General features: G+C 37.9%; 1 protein-coding gene across 10 annotated transcripts in view; it reads right to left on the bottom strand.

Annotated features, from left to right (window-relative positions):
* Positions 1-1,344: 1,344 nt before the first annotated feature.
* stxbp5l (syntaxin binding protein 5L) overlaps positions 1,345-17,702 on the bottom strand; it is a 275,353-nt gene continuing 258,995 nt past the window's right edge. For all 10 annotated transcript variants that reach the window (XM_052013888.1, XM_052013891.1, XM_052013892.1 and 7 more), the window contains one exon: positions 1,345-9,095. In XM_052013888.1, coding sequence (XP_051869848.1) covers positions 9,054-9,095 — 42 coding nt within the window. In that variant the 3' untranslated portion in view covers positions 1,345-9,053. The remainder of the gene's footprint in view (positions 9,096-17,702) is intronic.

The following is a 17,702-nucleotide window of genomic DNA, read 5'->3' as shown; positions in this document are numbered from 1 at the left end:
ACTTTGTGGTTCATCTCATTAAGTACAAAGGTTATCACTATTTTTGGGGTTATAATATCATGAATGGATCTCTATTCTTGTATATTGAAGTTGGAAGTATGGTTATAAAGCAAATTGATAACCTTCTGGCATAATTTATATTAAAAGGGGGAAGGGAATAACTATCCAATTACTGAAATTTATGTCAGATTTTTTTTTTAAACAGATATCAGTAACACAGAAGGACATTACTCTTACTGAGAGGAAAATGTATGCTAGTGAAATGTAGTTATTTATTGCTGGACATTATCCATAAACTTAGAATTTTGCTACATTTAATGTAATCTATGAAAGATAAATTTCAAACTGTATTTGGGTTATTTTCTGTATGTGTTACTGCTTTGAATCAGAACTGTTTAGAAAAGATGAATTATTCAACAGATACTTTAACAAATAACAATTACTTTTTGAACAGGTGATATCATTTTGTAAAATTGATCAAAACATTGTGCATATGAAACTAATGATTTATTCTAAACCTACAGTTCTAATGTCATATAATAAAACAATTCAACTGGTGGTTTCAAAGTGGACACTTTTTGTCATGCATTTACCAGTGTAGCATGTGGTAAGGATGCATTCTCTGTTCCCTGTAGTACGGTAGCAAGAGTATTGGATTTTTAGCAATCTGTAATCTTTCAGGACTGGTATATTTCTCCTTGTTACCACTTCAGACATTGCTGAATTTACTGAATATAGTTTAATTTGTTTATGACTCACCTGAATTGTTTATGCATTAACCAGAAGCCCACTGTACTAGATATTCAAGTCTGCTTCCATACTTATTGAAACCATTGTTTACACAAACTGCATATAAGCTCGTCTTAGCTGATCAGGCTGCAGTAACCTTGCACTGAAATAACACTACCAGATTTCCTGCCAAGCTCGGTTAAAACTCCTGTTATATGCAAATTGTTGAGTAACTGATTGATTCCTGTCTCTCAAGCTTATCTTTCCTTGTAAAAGAGCAAAAAAGAAAATCAGTGGCAAATAGAATAGATAAAAAAAAAGTTTGTTATTCTTGTTTTAATCCACCCCAGCCACCAAGTGATTGATATGATGGGGATGGTGTAGGAAAATGGCAGTCAGCTAAATAATAATCATCCATGATCCTACTGAATTGCAGAGCAGGCACAAGGGACTAGATGACATTTCTGCTTCTATTTCTTGTAGTCTTTCAATATACTAACAGGCCAATACGTTAATTATATTTAAAGCTGGGTGTACTGGTATGTGTTGCAGAAAAGATTTGTTTTCCAGTGAAAATCTAGATAATTATAGTCCACATTTTAATTATCAATGCTCTTTTTCCAATATAAATGAGGTTTATTCCATGAATACCTCATATCCCAATAAAAAGCATCAACATTATGCACTAACAAACATATATAACATTGTATATACAACCATATACAGTTTTAATTCTACAACCTACAGAAATGCCAGATCATTGAATAAGCATTTTAAGATAAAACACAAATAACTGCAACAGGGTTAGTTATGACAATTTTCACTGGCAGCCTTTGGTTAAAATCTGCCCTTTAAATGATACATAGAAACATCATATGAATTCATGCTAAGTCACAGATATGATGAAGAGATAGTGTAATTTTCAATACGAAAATTTCAGACCACCTTATTTCCCTTTTTTGGCTTTAGCTGTTTTTAAAATGGCAAGAAATTCTTTAAATTGCTAACTTGAAATATTTTGTCTGGTAACAATACACAACTTTTTAAAAGTAAACATGGTATTATTAATCAGAAAATCACTATCAAAAGAAAATATGAATAATTGCTGCTAAGTATTTATAAAAGTGTTTAACTGCATTTCATATTGCTATGCTTATTTTTGGAATGTGGCACCACTATTTCCAAGCCCTGTACATGCAGGCTTCTGGACTGATAACTACCCAAATTTACACAAGGATGAGAAAGCCTCTTTTGATCTGAAACATCATGTGGTGATATCATCAGAGAAGCTTACAAACATCATTTGTGAGACTAGTATTTTCTGGAACAAGCCTCAAATAAATAAAACTTTGTTTAGTTATGGTACAAAAATAAGAAACATCTTGAATGGATATTGACAGCAGAAAATTGAACCACCCGCTCCCTCCATCCACTACTTCTTCTAACCATTCAAAATTCATACACAAAACTGCTTTCACAGTTGATCAGAGTTGGTCATTGTTGTATACAGAAAAGGAGGCTGTGGGCTAAATATTCACAGAATCACCATTATTCCACCATTTTTATTATTTCCATTCACCCCTTGTAAAGATGTTAATGATAGACTGTTCCTTCCCTCAGTGCATCAGTAGAAGGAGACACATACAGTATCTTATCAATTGGTATGAAGCAGTATGGTGTTTGTTTCTAACACACTATTGTTAATACAAAGCCCATAAATATTTAAACAGTCCACAGAATATATATAATAACACATTCTTTTTGAGCAATGCTGTAATTACTAATTACCAATGAAGTGCTAGTGAGGTTGTATGCATTAGCAACATCAGTGAGTGTCTCTTAATGTCCACACTCATTGAAGTGATACATGCAACAATCTAAACTGAAAAATGACTCGATTCAATATATTTTTAAAGTAAAATAAAATCAAATTCTTTCTCAAGTGGTACCTTTAAAGAGCCTCCATGACAACCATCTTGAGCAATTGATACATGACAACTGCTTAGACTGCAAAGGATTCTTAAAGAAATAGAATAATTAAAAAAGCAATCTAGCATCTGGCTGCTATGCAAGGAGTCACTACTTATAGACAATGAAGGTTCCATAGCCTTAGATGTTGCTACGTGTACTAAGGTACTTCAAATAATTATTCAAGCACCACAACATATGTTCTTGCTCACTCATTTGCTGACTAAATTACATACCAATAAGCAGAATAGGGCACTGGAAGACTCAATAACACAACACATTGGTGGGATCTGGTCAGCTTCACTATAAACAGCAATGTATAGATATACTCAGAATTCCTCAATGTTATGATAAACCTGCTGGGGAATGAAAAGGAATAGAGAGAAATCTACAAAGAAAGGCAATCTAGTGCATTTCCCATGATCTAATTTCAAAATCCAAGTGCTGCTCTTAGTATCATGATTTAAAAGACAAAAAAAAGATAGTGATGGCAATTCTTATTGCCCCATTTGTGCTTAAAATTTGGGCAACAATGCGATTGAAAATGTGCCAAGTAATCACAAAACTTACCACTGCACTGGTAATTGTCCCAAATTTTGTTGCAGACCTGTTTCTTGATGGCTGGTATTTTGTGTCAGAATCAGACAACAGCATCACACAAATGTGCATATTGTTCTTATCAACATCCTGTTCCCTTATTTCTGTGTGTGCCTGATCCCATTCCATGAACTGTGGCTGAAGGAATACTGAGCTCCTGTAATGGACAGCTGAACAGAATATTTGGACTCAGTTCTGCATCACATTGAAAGGCCAGCATCAAAATCAAATGAGCATATGCTAACTCCAAAAGAAGGCTACTACATAAGGCCAATTAACATGCAGCACGAACATTATCTCTGACAGCTTATGATAAACAACCCACCATATTCCCCTGAACAAAAAAGACATTTGGAAATGAAGTTCAATGCCTAAAAATAAGGAACCAGATGCAGAGTAATGGCAGATTTTTCCTGAAGCTATCACAAAAGCCTGCACAATTAACCCTACTTATTCAGCATCTAGCAAAGGAAGTATCGAAATGATCACTGTGTGTTGAAATCAACCAATAACTAACATCTGTATACATCTACACAGATGCATCAATGATTCTTTAACCCATGAGAATGACTAATCAATTACTTTAGAAGGAAACAAAATGATCTTTCTTTCTTAGTGGTTGAAATTAACTCAATCTGAAAATGGTCATATCCACTCTGAAACGTCTATTAGTGATATAGTGAAACACAATTGAGGTTTGTTAACGAACTCGTCTTTAGTGATTTTTTTTATTTATCGTTGAATCACTCAAGGCATAATATAATCACTAAAATAAATTTGAAGTGTTTTGCTTATATTGAATTTTGTCACAATTTTCACACAACTGTAAATTACTAGACAGTTAAACAATTTTGGAAGTTCTCCCTTGCTATAATGGTTTATTCTGAAGCAATGAACAATATTTTTCTGGACAGTGATAAAAAGTATCGGTGAAATAATAAATATATGAAATGAATACAATCATTGGAATGCAAATGTGGCATTCTAAGATAACTTAAAATGTCTTAACCAATTTATTACCTGCAGAGAATAAACATAATACATCATGGATGATGGCGATTATTGTATTCTTTCACTTGTACAAGGAAGTCATATTTCACTGGCATGGGGATTGCACATGCATGAAAGAACATCAATAAGTCCTGCCACCACTGAGCAATTATCTCTATCTTTGGTAGTCATAACCATGATAAAAATGTTACAGTGATGGGCTTAATAATAAAGTGCTTTTCTTGCTGATTATCATTTAAAATGCTACAACTAATTGTTTCACAGACCATTAAAGTGCCATGAAATGCTTTCAAGGTTCCCTAAAAATGTGATATTATCTGAGAGCACACCGCAAAGATGAGTTTGGATTTTATTCATTCCTTCACAGAGAGTGTCATTTGATTTGAGCCCAAGAGATTTTAAGCCAGAGTGCAGGATGCAATTGCATCTGATTTGTTGTCATGCAGTCTCACAAAGATGATTACCATCAAAATATCAAAAAGGCATTTGTATCTGTCTTGTAAAAGAAATAATGAATTCTGTTTAGGAAATGAAAATCTACCAAAAAAAACCAAAGTAGCTAAATCAAATGACTTGGTGCACAAAGGAGTAATTCAGATTTGAAAGACATTTTCATTGTTTCTATGGTGTACCTGAGTGTGTAATAACAAAAGGTTATGGTCCTTTATTTGTGCAAAATTAATGAGATCTAGCACCAATATTTCTAACTACAGATATAGGGACATCTTCACTGAACTGAAGAGAACATGTAACATATGGAAAACATTAAATTTAAATTGGCAGCTTTTTGTAAAAAGATAATAGTGTGTAATATAATAGAACTAATGGTAGAATGATTTGAAGTTAGTTGACCATCCTACCAATTGAACATTTTTTAAAATAAATCAAAACAATACAGACCTTCAGTCCAATTCTTGGGACCCTGACGAACTCCACATATGAATTTTAATTACCAATCAATATCAATCTTTAAAGGTGGTATTTTTGTATATCAGATGTAGCCTGTAAACGTTATACATGTGTAATTCCAAAAATTTACAAATATCTATTACATTTACCCAAATATGTGGAGTATGGTAGCCCACAGCATCTCACTCTGGTGTCAGTCCTGAAAACACAAGCATTTGAATTTTGCCTATTTTCAAACTATGGATCTTCAGACTGGAGATTTATTTTAATAATAATTGCAAATGACAAATAAGAGAAATAAAGTGGGTTTGGTTAACCTAGCAATGGGAATTTTCTCAGTTACAGTGCAAAATCGAACATTTTGCAGCTGTTGACTTTCCACAAAAAATGTGACAGGGATATCGTAGAGTGGCAATATGATTAACCCACAGTCCAGCTAAAATTGTTCATCTACATGAAGACTGCTCTATGGGGAAATGGGACTTTGAACATGAAAATTTAGCAAGTAAAAGGAATCAACACCTATGATAAAATTTGAACCTAATGCCCACAGAACAGCGCAAACCTTTTCATAGTTTGCAATATGTTCTGTATTTTTCCTAAATCAGGAATATATATATATATATATATATATATATATATATAATATATATATATATAGTTAACCAAGTCTCGAATTGTAGGGAATTTCTATAATTTGAATACTATACACACATTATTCTAACGAAGCTTGATTTCCCACATGGTTAGCTCCTGATATAAGAAATTTGAGGGAGAAAGAAAATAAAATAAAACGAGAGAAACTAATGATTATACCTCTTATTGATGGTTTGGAAAGGGATTGATAAAAATGGGAATGGAACGGAAGATAGTTCTGACTGAAACTGGATTAAGGGGCAGCATTGAATAGACTAGAACTGTAGATGATTAAAGTATTCTCAGTAGACTTTATAATGCCTCAATACCATAGTTCTCAACACTTTATTCTTTGAATGTCCCAAAATATACTCAGACTAGATTGTGCAGTTATAATAGCACTCAAATAAATAGCATTTGCTGTCATTACGACACAAAACTGACAACAAATTCAGCATTTACATACATTGTTTATATGGAAATCCCAAAGTTGCTGCCATTATTTCTGCCTTCCTCCAAATGTTCAGCTGTTTTGTTGCCTTCTCAACAGTATTCAAAGGAAATTAAATGAATTGACAAAGATTACATATGCAGACTAGTCTCACTAGGAAATATCCTAAATATCATGCTTTGTTGCATGAGATTGGAGATTTTAGTGGCTTACCAAGCTATAATTTCTACTTTCTATCCCTAAAAAAAAATTAAATTTATGGATTGTAATTCCCTCATGTATTTCAAATGATGTATTTTGAGTTAAAAGCATTCTTCAACAAGATTTTTTATGTTGTCTGCTTCTAGTTTACACACAATTCTTTCTCTCTGTTCCAATTTTCAGTTAATGTTCTGTAAAATATTTTGAATGGTATCTAAAAATTGTGCTTTTTTTTCCTTCCTCATTTACTGTCAGTGAGATGACTTGACGACATCACAACTTGTGGATGTCATTAGCAATCGATGGCAGAAAAGAAAGAAGTCTATGCCTTAGAAAGGGGTAGAGAACTTTATAGGCAGCTTTCTTTAATAATTGGTGCTTTATTGATTATGCTTTGATGATAATAGAGTGAAACCAGCATTAATTTGTCTATATAAAGGCTAATTTGAACTGGGCAAGATCGTTGGTGCAGTGGCAATAAATGAGGGAATTTTTAGTGTTCTGATGATGTCCTGGTGAGAATGGGATCGGGGGAAAAGTTAGCTTCATTTAATCCTGCATAATCATTAGAGTTGAAAGCATTTCTCTGCAATATCCGTGTATAAAATTAAAGGGTCAAGTATTGTAATACATGATTTCAATTGAAACATATTAACCACCATCTTCTCAACATTTGGGGGAAAAATACATCTAAAGTAAATCTGCAGTATAAGTGTTCCAAAAGATCAAGACACTGTAACATTTAACACAAGGCACAAATACAAACCCTAACTTTTATGTCAGAGATTAAAATGAAACTGGCACAGATTGCCCCACCTTAAAAAAAAATCACCACATACCAGGCAAGAAATCCACAACAGAGTACATCATTTTGACAATCGGACTCCATACAAATGGTGATGGATCATTCAGTTCTGGCTATCCTGGCCCAGATTAACTGGGATCTTCACAGGATTTACATTGTGAATGGATTGGTAGAAATAAGGAACCATCAAGCAATCAGTCAGTTCATCCAATTATAAAGCAAACTGACAGCAATGTAAATTGCAATCAAATGCCAATGCAGTGTTAAAACTGTGATGTTGATATTGGAGAGAATGTACAATGTACTTATTTGTAAATCTGATAACATGAGCTCTGTTGAACTGTGTACTTTGGAGACAGCAAAACAGATGGACTCCATGCATGTGTCACTCCGAATGTGAAATTCTAGTTTTGATTGTGGAACTTTTGTACTTGTAAGCAGCAAAGCCCTTGGGAGCAAAGAGATGCAAATTGAACTTGATATTATCGTATCACCATCTTTGCATCAGTGATTAAAACAGAAAATGCTGTAAACGTTCCAGAATATGCCATATTTTGCTTAATGTTTTGGTCATCAGTACATGTTTATATGGAGCCATGGAGTGAACAATGTCAGTTTCATTTTAGATATATGAGCAATACTTGACTTATGCACAAGGTTATGCTACAGAGAGGTTCTGATTTAAAGTTAATTTAAATTTTTCCTCCTGTCTTTCTTCCAACCAATCCAAGTGAAGTAAACTGAGATTGTGTTAGTGGTGAAGGAGAGTGGGATGCCATAGAATGTTTGCCTCTTAGCACATAAATTATCCAACTCCTCAAAGTACATAACCTTCTGCAACCTGAATAATGACTGTTTGCCATAAAAATGCTTGCAGAATAAAATATTGACAATTTGATAGACTCCAGTTTGCCCAAGTTCTCAAAGAAAAAAATATCCATTACACCCTGTAACAGAGTAATCAAGAAACAAATCTAATGGTTGACCTTCTGCTCTATTGTAGTTAACATCAATCATGCTGCATATTCTTTATCATACCAGAGCAATATGCTAATGCAAAGCAGAATCTGTAGCTAAGGGAAGTTTTAATGAAATTTAAAGATTCACTGCCAGGTTATCTGGTATTCAACAGTTTCCAGTTTGTTGAACAGCACATCCAAACATTCATTCATTCAGCCATCAAACAGTCAATTTTCTGTTGCAGTTCACATGCCAGTTTTGGCTTTGCTATGCAGATTTAAAAATAGAAATATTTTTCTTGTTTTCTCTTTGTATTCTGTCAAAGCTAGAAATGAAATCCATCCCCTCCAGTCTCCATAATAACATGCTTTTGTTTATCATAAGGATGGTATTTTTTCCATGCAAGGTATTAAAGTAAGTCTATTTTCTATAAGAGCATTATCATTCAAATCTGTACAAGTTGCTACTGGGTTGCCTTCCCCTACTCTGAGTGAGGAAAAAGCTCTAGTTAAATAAAGTGGGAGTCCTCTATTGCAGTTTGGTGAAATGGAAACATAAGCTTCGAGGATAAAATCCTAGTCTCAATGGACTGAGACCTCATACTAAGCTTTTGTTCTTTCATTTGTCGAAACAGAAGGAGTCAAGTTATTTTTCAAATTATTTTTGAGAATAGGAGTTTTGGAGGAGAAAAGCCATTTCCTTTCCAGCAACCAATGGAAGGAGACAACATCCATTTCCCTGAATGGCATTATTGAATTAACACATAGTTGACTGTTCTTGATGTCTTCAGAACTGATACCACTTCTTATCTCTGCATTTGAGCATCAACTGAAAAAGGAGAAAAAAAAATCCAAGTGAGAGATTATTAGCAGCAATTCAATGACATAAGACTAATTGCACATAAAAGAATGTTTACAGAGATGTGTAGAAAACACCATGGATGGTAAGCATTCACCAACTTCAGACTAAAGAGAGATGAACTTCATTTCCCTCCAGCTGGGAATATTAGATGAAACATGACATATCTGAAGTTTCTTTCACCATAACAGAGCTGAATTCACCTAATTTCTAGATTCATATCAATATCATATACCTTACATAGCTTTGGTGCAGAAACACCCAATGGTAAGAATTTAGATGAGGAAAGACAAATACAAAACAAAAACGTCAGCATTATAGCACAAAAACCCCCAGGTCTTACCTGCTTCCCCTATAAAAGTAACCAACATTTTGCAACTAACCACAAAATGTTATATCCACATTCTTCTCAGTATTTTGAGTGGACTGGATGCAAGGAGAAAAGCCCATCATTAGTGTGCAATCCTGTCTCAGTCTCCATCACTGCCAGATGAAAGCAGGAGGTAATGTGACATGACTTCCACCTAATTAGCTTTGTACCATGATGCATGCACTGCTCTGGGAGTTCTCAACCTCAGGGATTTCTCAATGGTACTCAAGTTCTCTTCATTTTACTCTGCTTTTGCTGAGAAATTAGGCTTTTCTCAAGTGTAAAGCAAAGGCAGCAACTACTAGTAAGCACAGTGATTCTGATGGATTTTGATAATAAGGTGGTATATTAGATTTGGGAACATACATTTGAAGCTGTCTGGAAAACCCAACATACACTATCAATATAACGGCAAAAGGCTAACCTCCACATGCAGGTAAATGAACATTTCAACTCCTGTCGATTTCACAATACAATCTATTCTTTTTTAACCAACAGTGCATAACTTAAATTATCTGATAATTCATACTTTAGCAATTACTTCGTTATTGTATTATTTCTGTTATTTCATTCATACTATTGAGTTATCATATTCTGCAGGAAAAACTGAATTGTGAGTGTATATGCAGAAAATGCATTTCAACTGCATTTTACAGAATTGAAACAATCACACTGCAGGTGAAAAACTGACATGTAATATACACATTTATATATAAAATTACTCATGGATACTCTCAGAAGTGAAGAATCACAAAAAAACGTATGATGCAGGAGGCCATTCACTCTGCTTTTGAATAGTTCTGTTTCAATTGTCAATCTACAGCAGTGGTGCTTTTGTTGTTACCAGACCAGTAATCCACAAGTAATAACAGAAAGTGCTGGAAACACTCAGCAGGTGAAGCATTTCTGGAAAAACCTGAAACATAGTACCTTCTCTGTATTAATGGTGCTGAGGTGGAGATGTTTGAGAGCTTCAAGTTCCTAGATGTAAATATCACCAACAATTTGTCCTGTGAGTTGTGAACGCAGCCAGTCCATTACATAAACCAGCCCCCCCCCCCCCATTGAATCTGTCTACACTTCCCACTGCCTCAGGAAAGCAGCCAATATAATCAAGGACCCTCCCACCACAGTCATTCTCCCTTCTCTCCTCTTCCATTGGGCAGAGTATGCAAAAGCTTGAGATCACGTACCACCAGGATCAGGGGCAGCTTCTATCCCACTATTATCAGACTGTTGAATGGACCTCTCGTATGCTAAAAGATAAACTCTTGATCTCCCAATCATCATGTCCCTTGCACTTTGTCTACCTGCACTGCACTTTCTCTGTAACTGCAACACTATATTCAGCATTCTGTTTTCATTTTTACTACCTTGATGTACTTATGCATGGAATAATCTATCTGGATAGCATGCAAACAAAAGCTTTTCCACTGTATCTCAGTATATGTGACAATAATAAACCAATTCCCCTTTCCACAGACACTATTCAACCTGCTGAATGCTTCCAACAATTTGTTTTTATTTCCAATTTCCAACTTCTTCAATGCTTTGATTAGTACACAAGTACCCTGCTGAGCTCTGATTTGTTAAAGTGCTTCTGTCCGAACACTCATGGAGCCGCCTGTACCTTAACATCCACAATGGCTGTGTGATGTTGTGCTGGGAATGTGGTGAAATCCCCTGCCTTCCTCACTGGTGAGCCAAGAACTTGTTGGGAACCACTGCCTTCCCCATTGTTTCATGCTGCTGTGCTGGGAACAACTTGCATCCGATGAATTGGTCAGCATGGAGAGGCTGGCTGTGAGGTTTGGGTAGGCTGGGGTGAGCTAAGTATTGAGAATGTAGGGCTGTGCGCTGGCAGGCACAGCGAGTGTGAGGCATTACCAAGGTCTGGCAGCACCTACTCACATGTTGAGAGACCGTACAGATCCTATGGTTTTCCCATCGGCTCCTGTTGGATGCAATGGGAGCTGCCGTTCCCACCTCTTTCTTAGCTGTGCAAGCTCAAAGCAAACAGCTATTGCTGACTTTGACACCATTGAGAAAGCTTTGGGCTGAGGAGGGCTGTATAGCTGAGAGGGAGATAGGTGTTGATGAAAGAAACCATAGGATTTGAGCAGTTGGCCAACACATAGCAAATGCCAGTCTCCAGCAATGGCCACATCTCAGCACTAAAGAGCCTCACCATTCATAGAGACCAGCTCTCCCAGGCAAGCTCTCCAGACTGAGACATGGGCATTTCATTGCTGGGTTCATGCCAGGTTCCCAGCAAAGTAGTGTGCAACAATGGTAAATGGAGAGTAGTTTCAGATGAAAGGGTATGTTCAAGGTAACAAATGATTATCCTGAGCTCAGAGCTACAACAGGACATTGATAAATGAGTTCTGCTCATTAATGAGACCTGTTCCTCTAACCTGGGCACCTTGCAGTAACAGTGATAACAAACAACCTTCTACATAGGAGCTGGAGGACAGAGGTTTGCTCAAGGTTCCCAGCACAGCAGTGATGTGAGTGACATATCTAAATATGTATATTGGTATAATACCCCTTTTAGCACTGATTCTGTTCTTGGTCTTGCTCCTGGGATCTAAGTAAAGTACCAGTGTATTCCAGAAACTTGGACTAGCAATCCAGAGATTGGCTGAGGTTCAAATCCCATCATGGCATCTGTGGAATTTCAAATCCTCAGTCTCAGAATAAGGGGCAAGTTATTTAGGACTGAGATGAGGGGAAATAGCTTAACTCAGGGGATGGTGAATCTTTGGAACCCTCTACCTCAGAGGGCTGTGGAGGCTAAATTATTGAGTTCATTCATAAAGACAATAGATTTCTCGGTATTAAGGAAATTGAGGGACACGGGATAATGCAGACAACTGGTGTTGAGATAGAAGATCAGCCATCATCTCGATGAATGGCAGAGCAGGTTTTAAGATCTGGATGGCCCACTCCAGTTCCTATTTCTTATGTTGATTCCACCTTCTAACAATGGCTTCAGATTCTTACAGGCACGGCTCTTCAAGTATACATCCAATTACTTTTAAGTTATAAGGAGGGTTTCACCAAACCAACTCTTCATGTTGTGAGTTTCATATCCTGATGACTCCAGTGTGAAAACATATCTCCCTTCTAACCGTTACAATAATTACTCAAAACCTATGCGCTGTTTTTTTTAAAACACATCTACGAAGGAAAATAGATCCTTTTTATTCTACCTAGGTCCCTCATAATTTTATACACCTCACTTAAGTCTACCTATAGACTTCTCTCTTCCAAATAAAATAATCCTTGCTTATCCAAATTTTCCATATGGCAATACTTTACTAGTCTTGCAACATCTTGATAAATTACTCGGCATCTCTCTGGTGTAATCACATCTTTTCTGTGTTGTGGTGACCATAACTACATGCAGTACTCAAGCTGTAGCCTAACTGGTGTTGTATACATAATGTTCCTGCTCATATATCATAGAACAATACAGCATGGATACAGGCTCTTCAGCCCAACAAGTCCATGCCGACCAGGATGCCCACCCAGATAGTCCTAGTTTCCTGCATTCAGCCCATATCCCTCCAAGCCCCACCCCTTCATGTACCTGTCCAAATGCTTCTTAAATAATACTATTGTACCTGCCTTACTGACCAATAACCTTCTTCATCATCAACATCTCCCAATTTTGTGTCAACTGCAAACTTCCTGATCAAGCCCTGTGCATTCACATCCAAATAATTTATCTAAATAATGAATAACAAGGGTCCCAACACCAACCCCTGCAGCACACCACTAGTCACCGGCCTCCATTCTGAGAAACAACCTTCAACCACCACCCTTTGCTTCATACCTGCGAGTCAACTTTGAATCCACCTAATTAGCTCTCCCTGGATTCCATGGGACTGAACCTTCCAGACCAGCCTACCATGCGAGACCTTGTCAAAAGCCTTGCTAAAGTCCAAACAGACAACATCCACTGCCCTACCCTCATCTACCTTTTTGGTTACCTCTTCAAAAAACTCTAAAAAGGTTCATCAAGCATGACTTTCCACACACAAAGCCATGCTGATTCCTCCTAATCAGACTCTGTCTATCCAAATGCTGGTAGATCCTGTCCCTCAGAATTTCCTCCAGTAATTTAGAACATAGAACATTACAGCACAGTACAGGATCTTCGGCCCACAATGTTGTGCTGACATTTTATTCTACTTTAAGATCTATCTAACCCTTCCCTCCCACATAGCCCTCCATTTACCTATCATTCGTGTGGCTATCTAAGAGTCTCTTAAATGTCCCTACTGTACATGCTTCCACCACCTCTACCGGCAGTGCGTTCCATGCACCCACCACTCTCTGATAAAAAAAAACTTGCCTCTGACATCCCCCCATGCCTTCCTCCGATCACCTTAAAATTGTTCCCCCTCATGTGATCCATTTTCACCCTGGGATAAAGTCTCTGACTGTCCACTCGATCTATGCCTCTTATCATCTTGTACACCTCTATCAGGTCACCTCCTATCCTTTGCTCCAAAGAGAAAAGCCCTAGCTCACTCAACCTATCTTCATAAGACATGCTCTTCAATCAAGGCAGCATCCTGGTAAATAGCCTCTGCACCCTCTCTATAGCTTCCACATCCTTCCTACAATGAGGCGACCAGAACTGAACACAATACTCCAAGTGTGGTCTAACCAGAGTTCTATAGAGCTGTAACATCACCTCGCAGCTCTTGAACTCAATACCCCGACTAATGAAGGCCAACACTCCATACGCCTTCTTAACAATCCTATCGACCTCTGTGGCAACCTTGAGGGATCTATGCACGTGGACCCCAAGATCCCTTTCTTCCTCCATACTGCTAAGAGTCCTGCCATTAACCTTGTATTCTGTCTTCAAATTCGATCTCCTGAAGTGTATCACTTCACAGTTATCTGGGTTGAACTCCATCTGCTACTTCTCAGCCCAGGTCTGTGTTCTATCAATATCCTGTTGTAATCAACAGCAACCTTCCACACTGTCCACTACACCACCAACCTTTGTATCATCAGCAAACTTACTAACCCACCTTTCCACATCCTCATCCAAGTCGTTTATAAAAATCACAAAGAACAGGGGTCCCAGAACAGATCCCTGCGGATTAAATTGCACATACCGTTTTTCTGCCCAATTTGCAAGATCATTTATATCTTCCTGAAGCCTAAAGCTTTCCTCCCCACTGTTAATCACATGAGCAATATTTATATCACATGCAAACTTCTTTATACGTCCCAAACATTTAGGTCTACATCATTTATATTTAAAAAAAAGCAAGGGACTGAGCATTGAGGCTTGTGGAACCCTTCTGGTAACAGCCTTTCAGTCACAAAAACACCATTTGGTCAGTAACTTCTGTTCTTGCCAAAGCGACAATTTTGAATGCAATTTGCCATCCTCTCTCGGATCCCATGCACTTTTACTTTTTTGACCAGCCTGCCATCTGGGAATAAATCAAAAGCCTCACTGAAATCCAATTAGACTACATCAAATACACTGTGCTCATTGACCTTTGGTATCTTAGTAAGAATGTCAATCAAGTTAGTCAGACACTATCTTTCCTCAACACAGCCAAGCTGACAGTCCTGATTAAGGTGTGATTGAAAGCAAGACAAATTTGCTCAACTGCATTACTTTTTATAGAAATACGAAAATATCCAAATTACTGGTAAGTCATTTTAGATCAAGGTAAATTAAGAAAGTTAGCACTGGCACTATAGTTAAATCCTCTTGACATAACAGAAAAATAGATAATGGAGTGTTTGATACCATAAACTGAACATCCAAATTCAGGCTCTCTAAAAATCAGAAATTTTTTAAAATAATCCATTTGATGATCAGTTAAATAAAATTTGGATTTAATGCCCAAATACCAGGACAACCCAGCAAGGCACCAGTTCTCAGAAGCACACAGGTCTAATTATTGAGTTCCTCACTTTATCTACAGTGACATGCAAATCTAGATATTGGTCATACCACTTTGTTTACCATGGTGTAGATCATCCTCCCTATAATGAGGTGACCAGAACTGAACATGATACTCCGAGTGTGGTCTAACCAGAGTTTTATAGAGCTGCAACATTACCTGGCAGCTCTTGAACTCAACACCCCGACTAATGAAGGCCAACACACCATATGCCTTCCTAACAACCCTATCAACCTGTGCAGCAACCTTGAGGGATCTACGGACGTGGACCCCAACATCCCTCCACACTGCTAAGAGTCCTGCCATTAACCTTGTATTCCGCCTTCAAATCTGATCTTCCAAAGTGCATCACTTCACACTTTACCGGGTTGAACTCCATCTGCCATTTCTCAGCCCAGCTCTGCATTCTATCAATATCCTGTTTTAACCTACAGCAACCTTCTACACTATCCACAACACCTCCTTGGACTCTGTCTTTACCTCTCGTTGTCTTGGTGTAGCAGCCAGCATAATCAAAGACCCCACCCACCCGGGAAATTCTCTCTTCTCTCCTCTTCCATCGGGTAGAAGATACAGGTGCCTGAGGGCACGTACCACCAGACTTAAGGACAGCTTCTACCCCACTGTGATAAGACTATTGAACGGTTCCCTTATACAATGAGATGGACTATGACCTCACATCACTTGTTGTGACCTCACACCTTATTACACTGCACTTTCTCTGTAGCTGTGACACCTTACTCTGTACTGTTATTACCTGTACTACATCAACGCACTTTGTACTAACTCAATGCAACTGCACTGTGTAATGAATTGACCTGTATGATCGGTTTGTAAGACAAGCTTTTCACTGTACCTCGGTACAAGCGACAATAATAAACCAATACCAACCTTCATGTCATCTTCAAACTTACTAACCTACCCTTCCACACCCTCATTCAAGTCATTTATAAAAATCACAAAGAGCAGGAGTTCCAGAACAGATCCCTGCAGAACACCACTGGTCACTGACCTCCAGTCAGAATATGCTCCATCTACCACCACCCTCTGTCTTTTATGGGCAAGCCGATTCTGAATCCACACAGCCAAGTTACCCTGGATCCCATGTCTCCGGACTTTCTGAATGAGTCTTCCATGAGGAACTTTATCAAATGCCCTACTAAACACCACATCCACTGCTCGACCTTCATCAATGTGCTTAGTCACATCCTCAAAGAATTCAATCAGGCTCGTGAGGCATGATCTGCCCCTCACAAAGCCATGCTGACTGTCCCTAAATGCCCATAAATCCTGTCTCTAACAATCTTCTCCAGTAATTTGTCCACCACTGAAGATTCACTGGCCTGTAATTCCCAGGTTTGTCCCTACTCCCTTTCTGAAACAAAGGAACAACATTTGCCACCCTCCAATCATCTGGCACTACTCCTGTAGCCAGTGAGGATGCAAAGGTCATCACCAAAGGCACAGCAATCTCTTCCCTCGCTTCCCGTAATAACCTTGGATATATCCCACCCGGTCCCGGAGACTTATCTATCCTAATGTTTTCCAAATGTTCCAGCACATCCTCTTTCCTCATGTCGACATGCCCTACCATATCAGCCTGTTGTATGCCATCCTCACAAACATCAAGGTCTCTCTCACTGGTGAAGACGGAATCAAAATATTTGTTAAGAACCTCCCCTACCTCTTCCAACTCCAGGCACGTTTCCTCTTTTATCCCTGATCGGTCCTACACTCAGTCTAGTCATCCCCTTATTCTTCACATACGTGTAGAACGCTTTGGGGTTTTCCATCATCCTAAGCACCAAGGCCTTCTCATGTCTCTTCCTAGCTCTCCTGAGTACATTCTTAAGCTCCCTCCTGGCTACATTGTAACTCTTCAGAGCCCTGTCTGATCCTTGCTTTCTAAACCTTAGGTAAGCTTCTTTCTTCCTCTTGACAAGGTGTTCTACGTCTCGTCAACCATGGTTCCTTCACTCTACCATCATTACCCTGCCTCAATGGAACAAACCTATCCAGAACCCCATGCAAGTACTCCCAAAACAACCTCCACATTTCCATTGTGCACTTCTCAAAGAATATCTGTTCCCAATTTAGGCTCCCAAGTTCCTGCCTAATAGCATCATAATTCCCGCTCCCCCAATTAAATACTTTTCCACATCATCTGCTCCTATCCCTCTCCAAGGCTATAGTAAAGGTCAAGGAGTTATGGTCACTGTCTCCAAAATTATATCCTATTCTTTTACAGGGTGTATAGTT

The sequence above is a fragment of the Pristis pectinata genome, chromosome 4 (assembly GCF_009764475.1).
Source record: "Pristis pectinata isolate sPriPec2 chromosome 4, sPriPec2.1.pri, whole genome shotgun sequence".
NCBI lineage: Eukaryota > Metazoa > Chordata > Chondrichthyes > Rhinopristiformes > Pristidae > Pristis > Pristis pectinata.
This window is presented reverse-complemented; position numbering and strand designations above follow the sequence as displayed.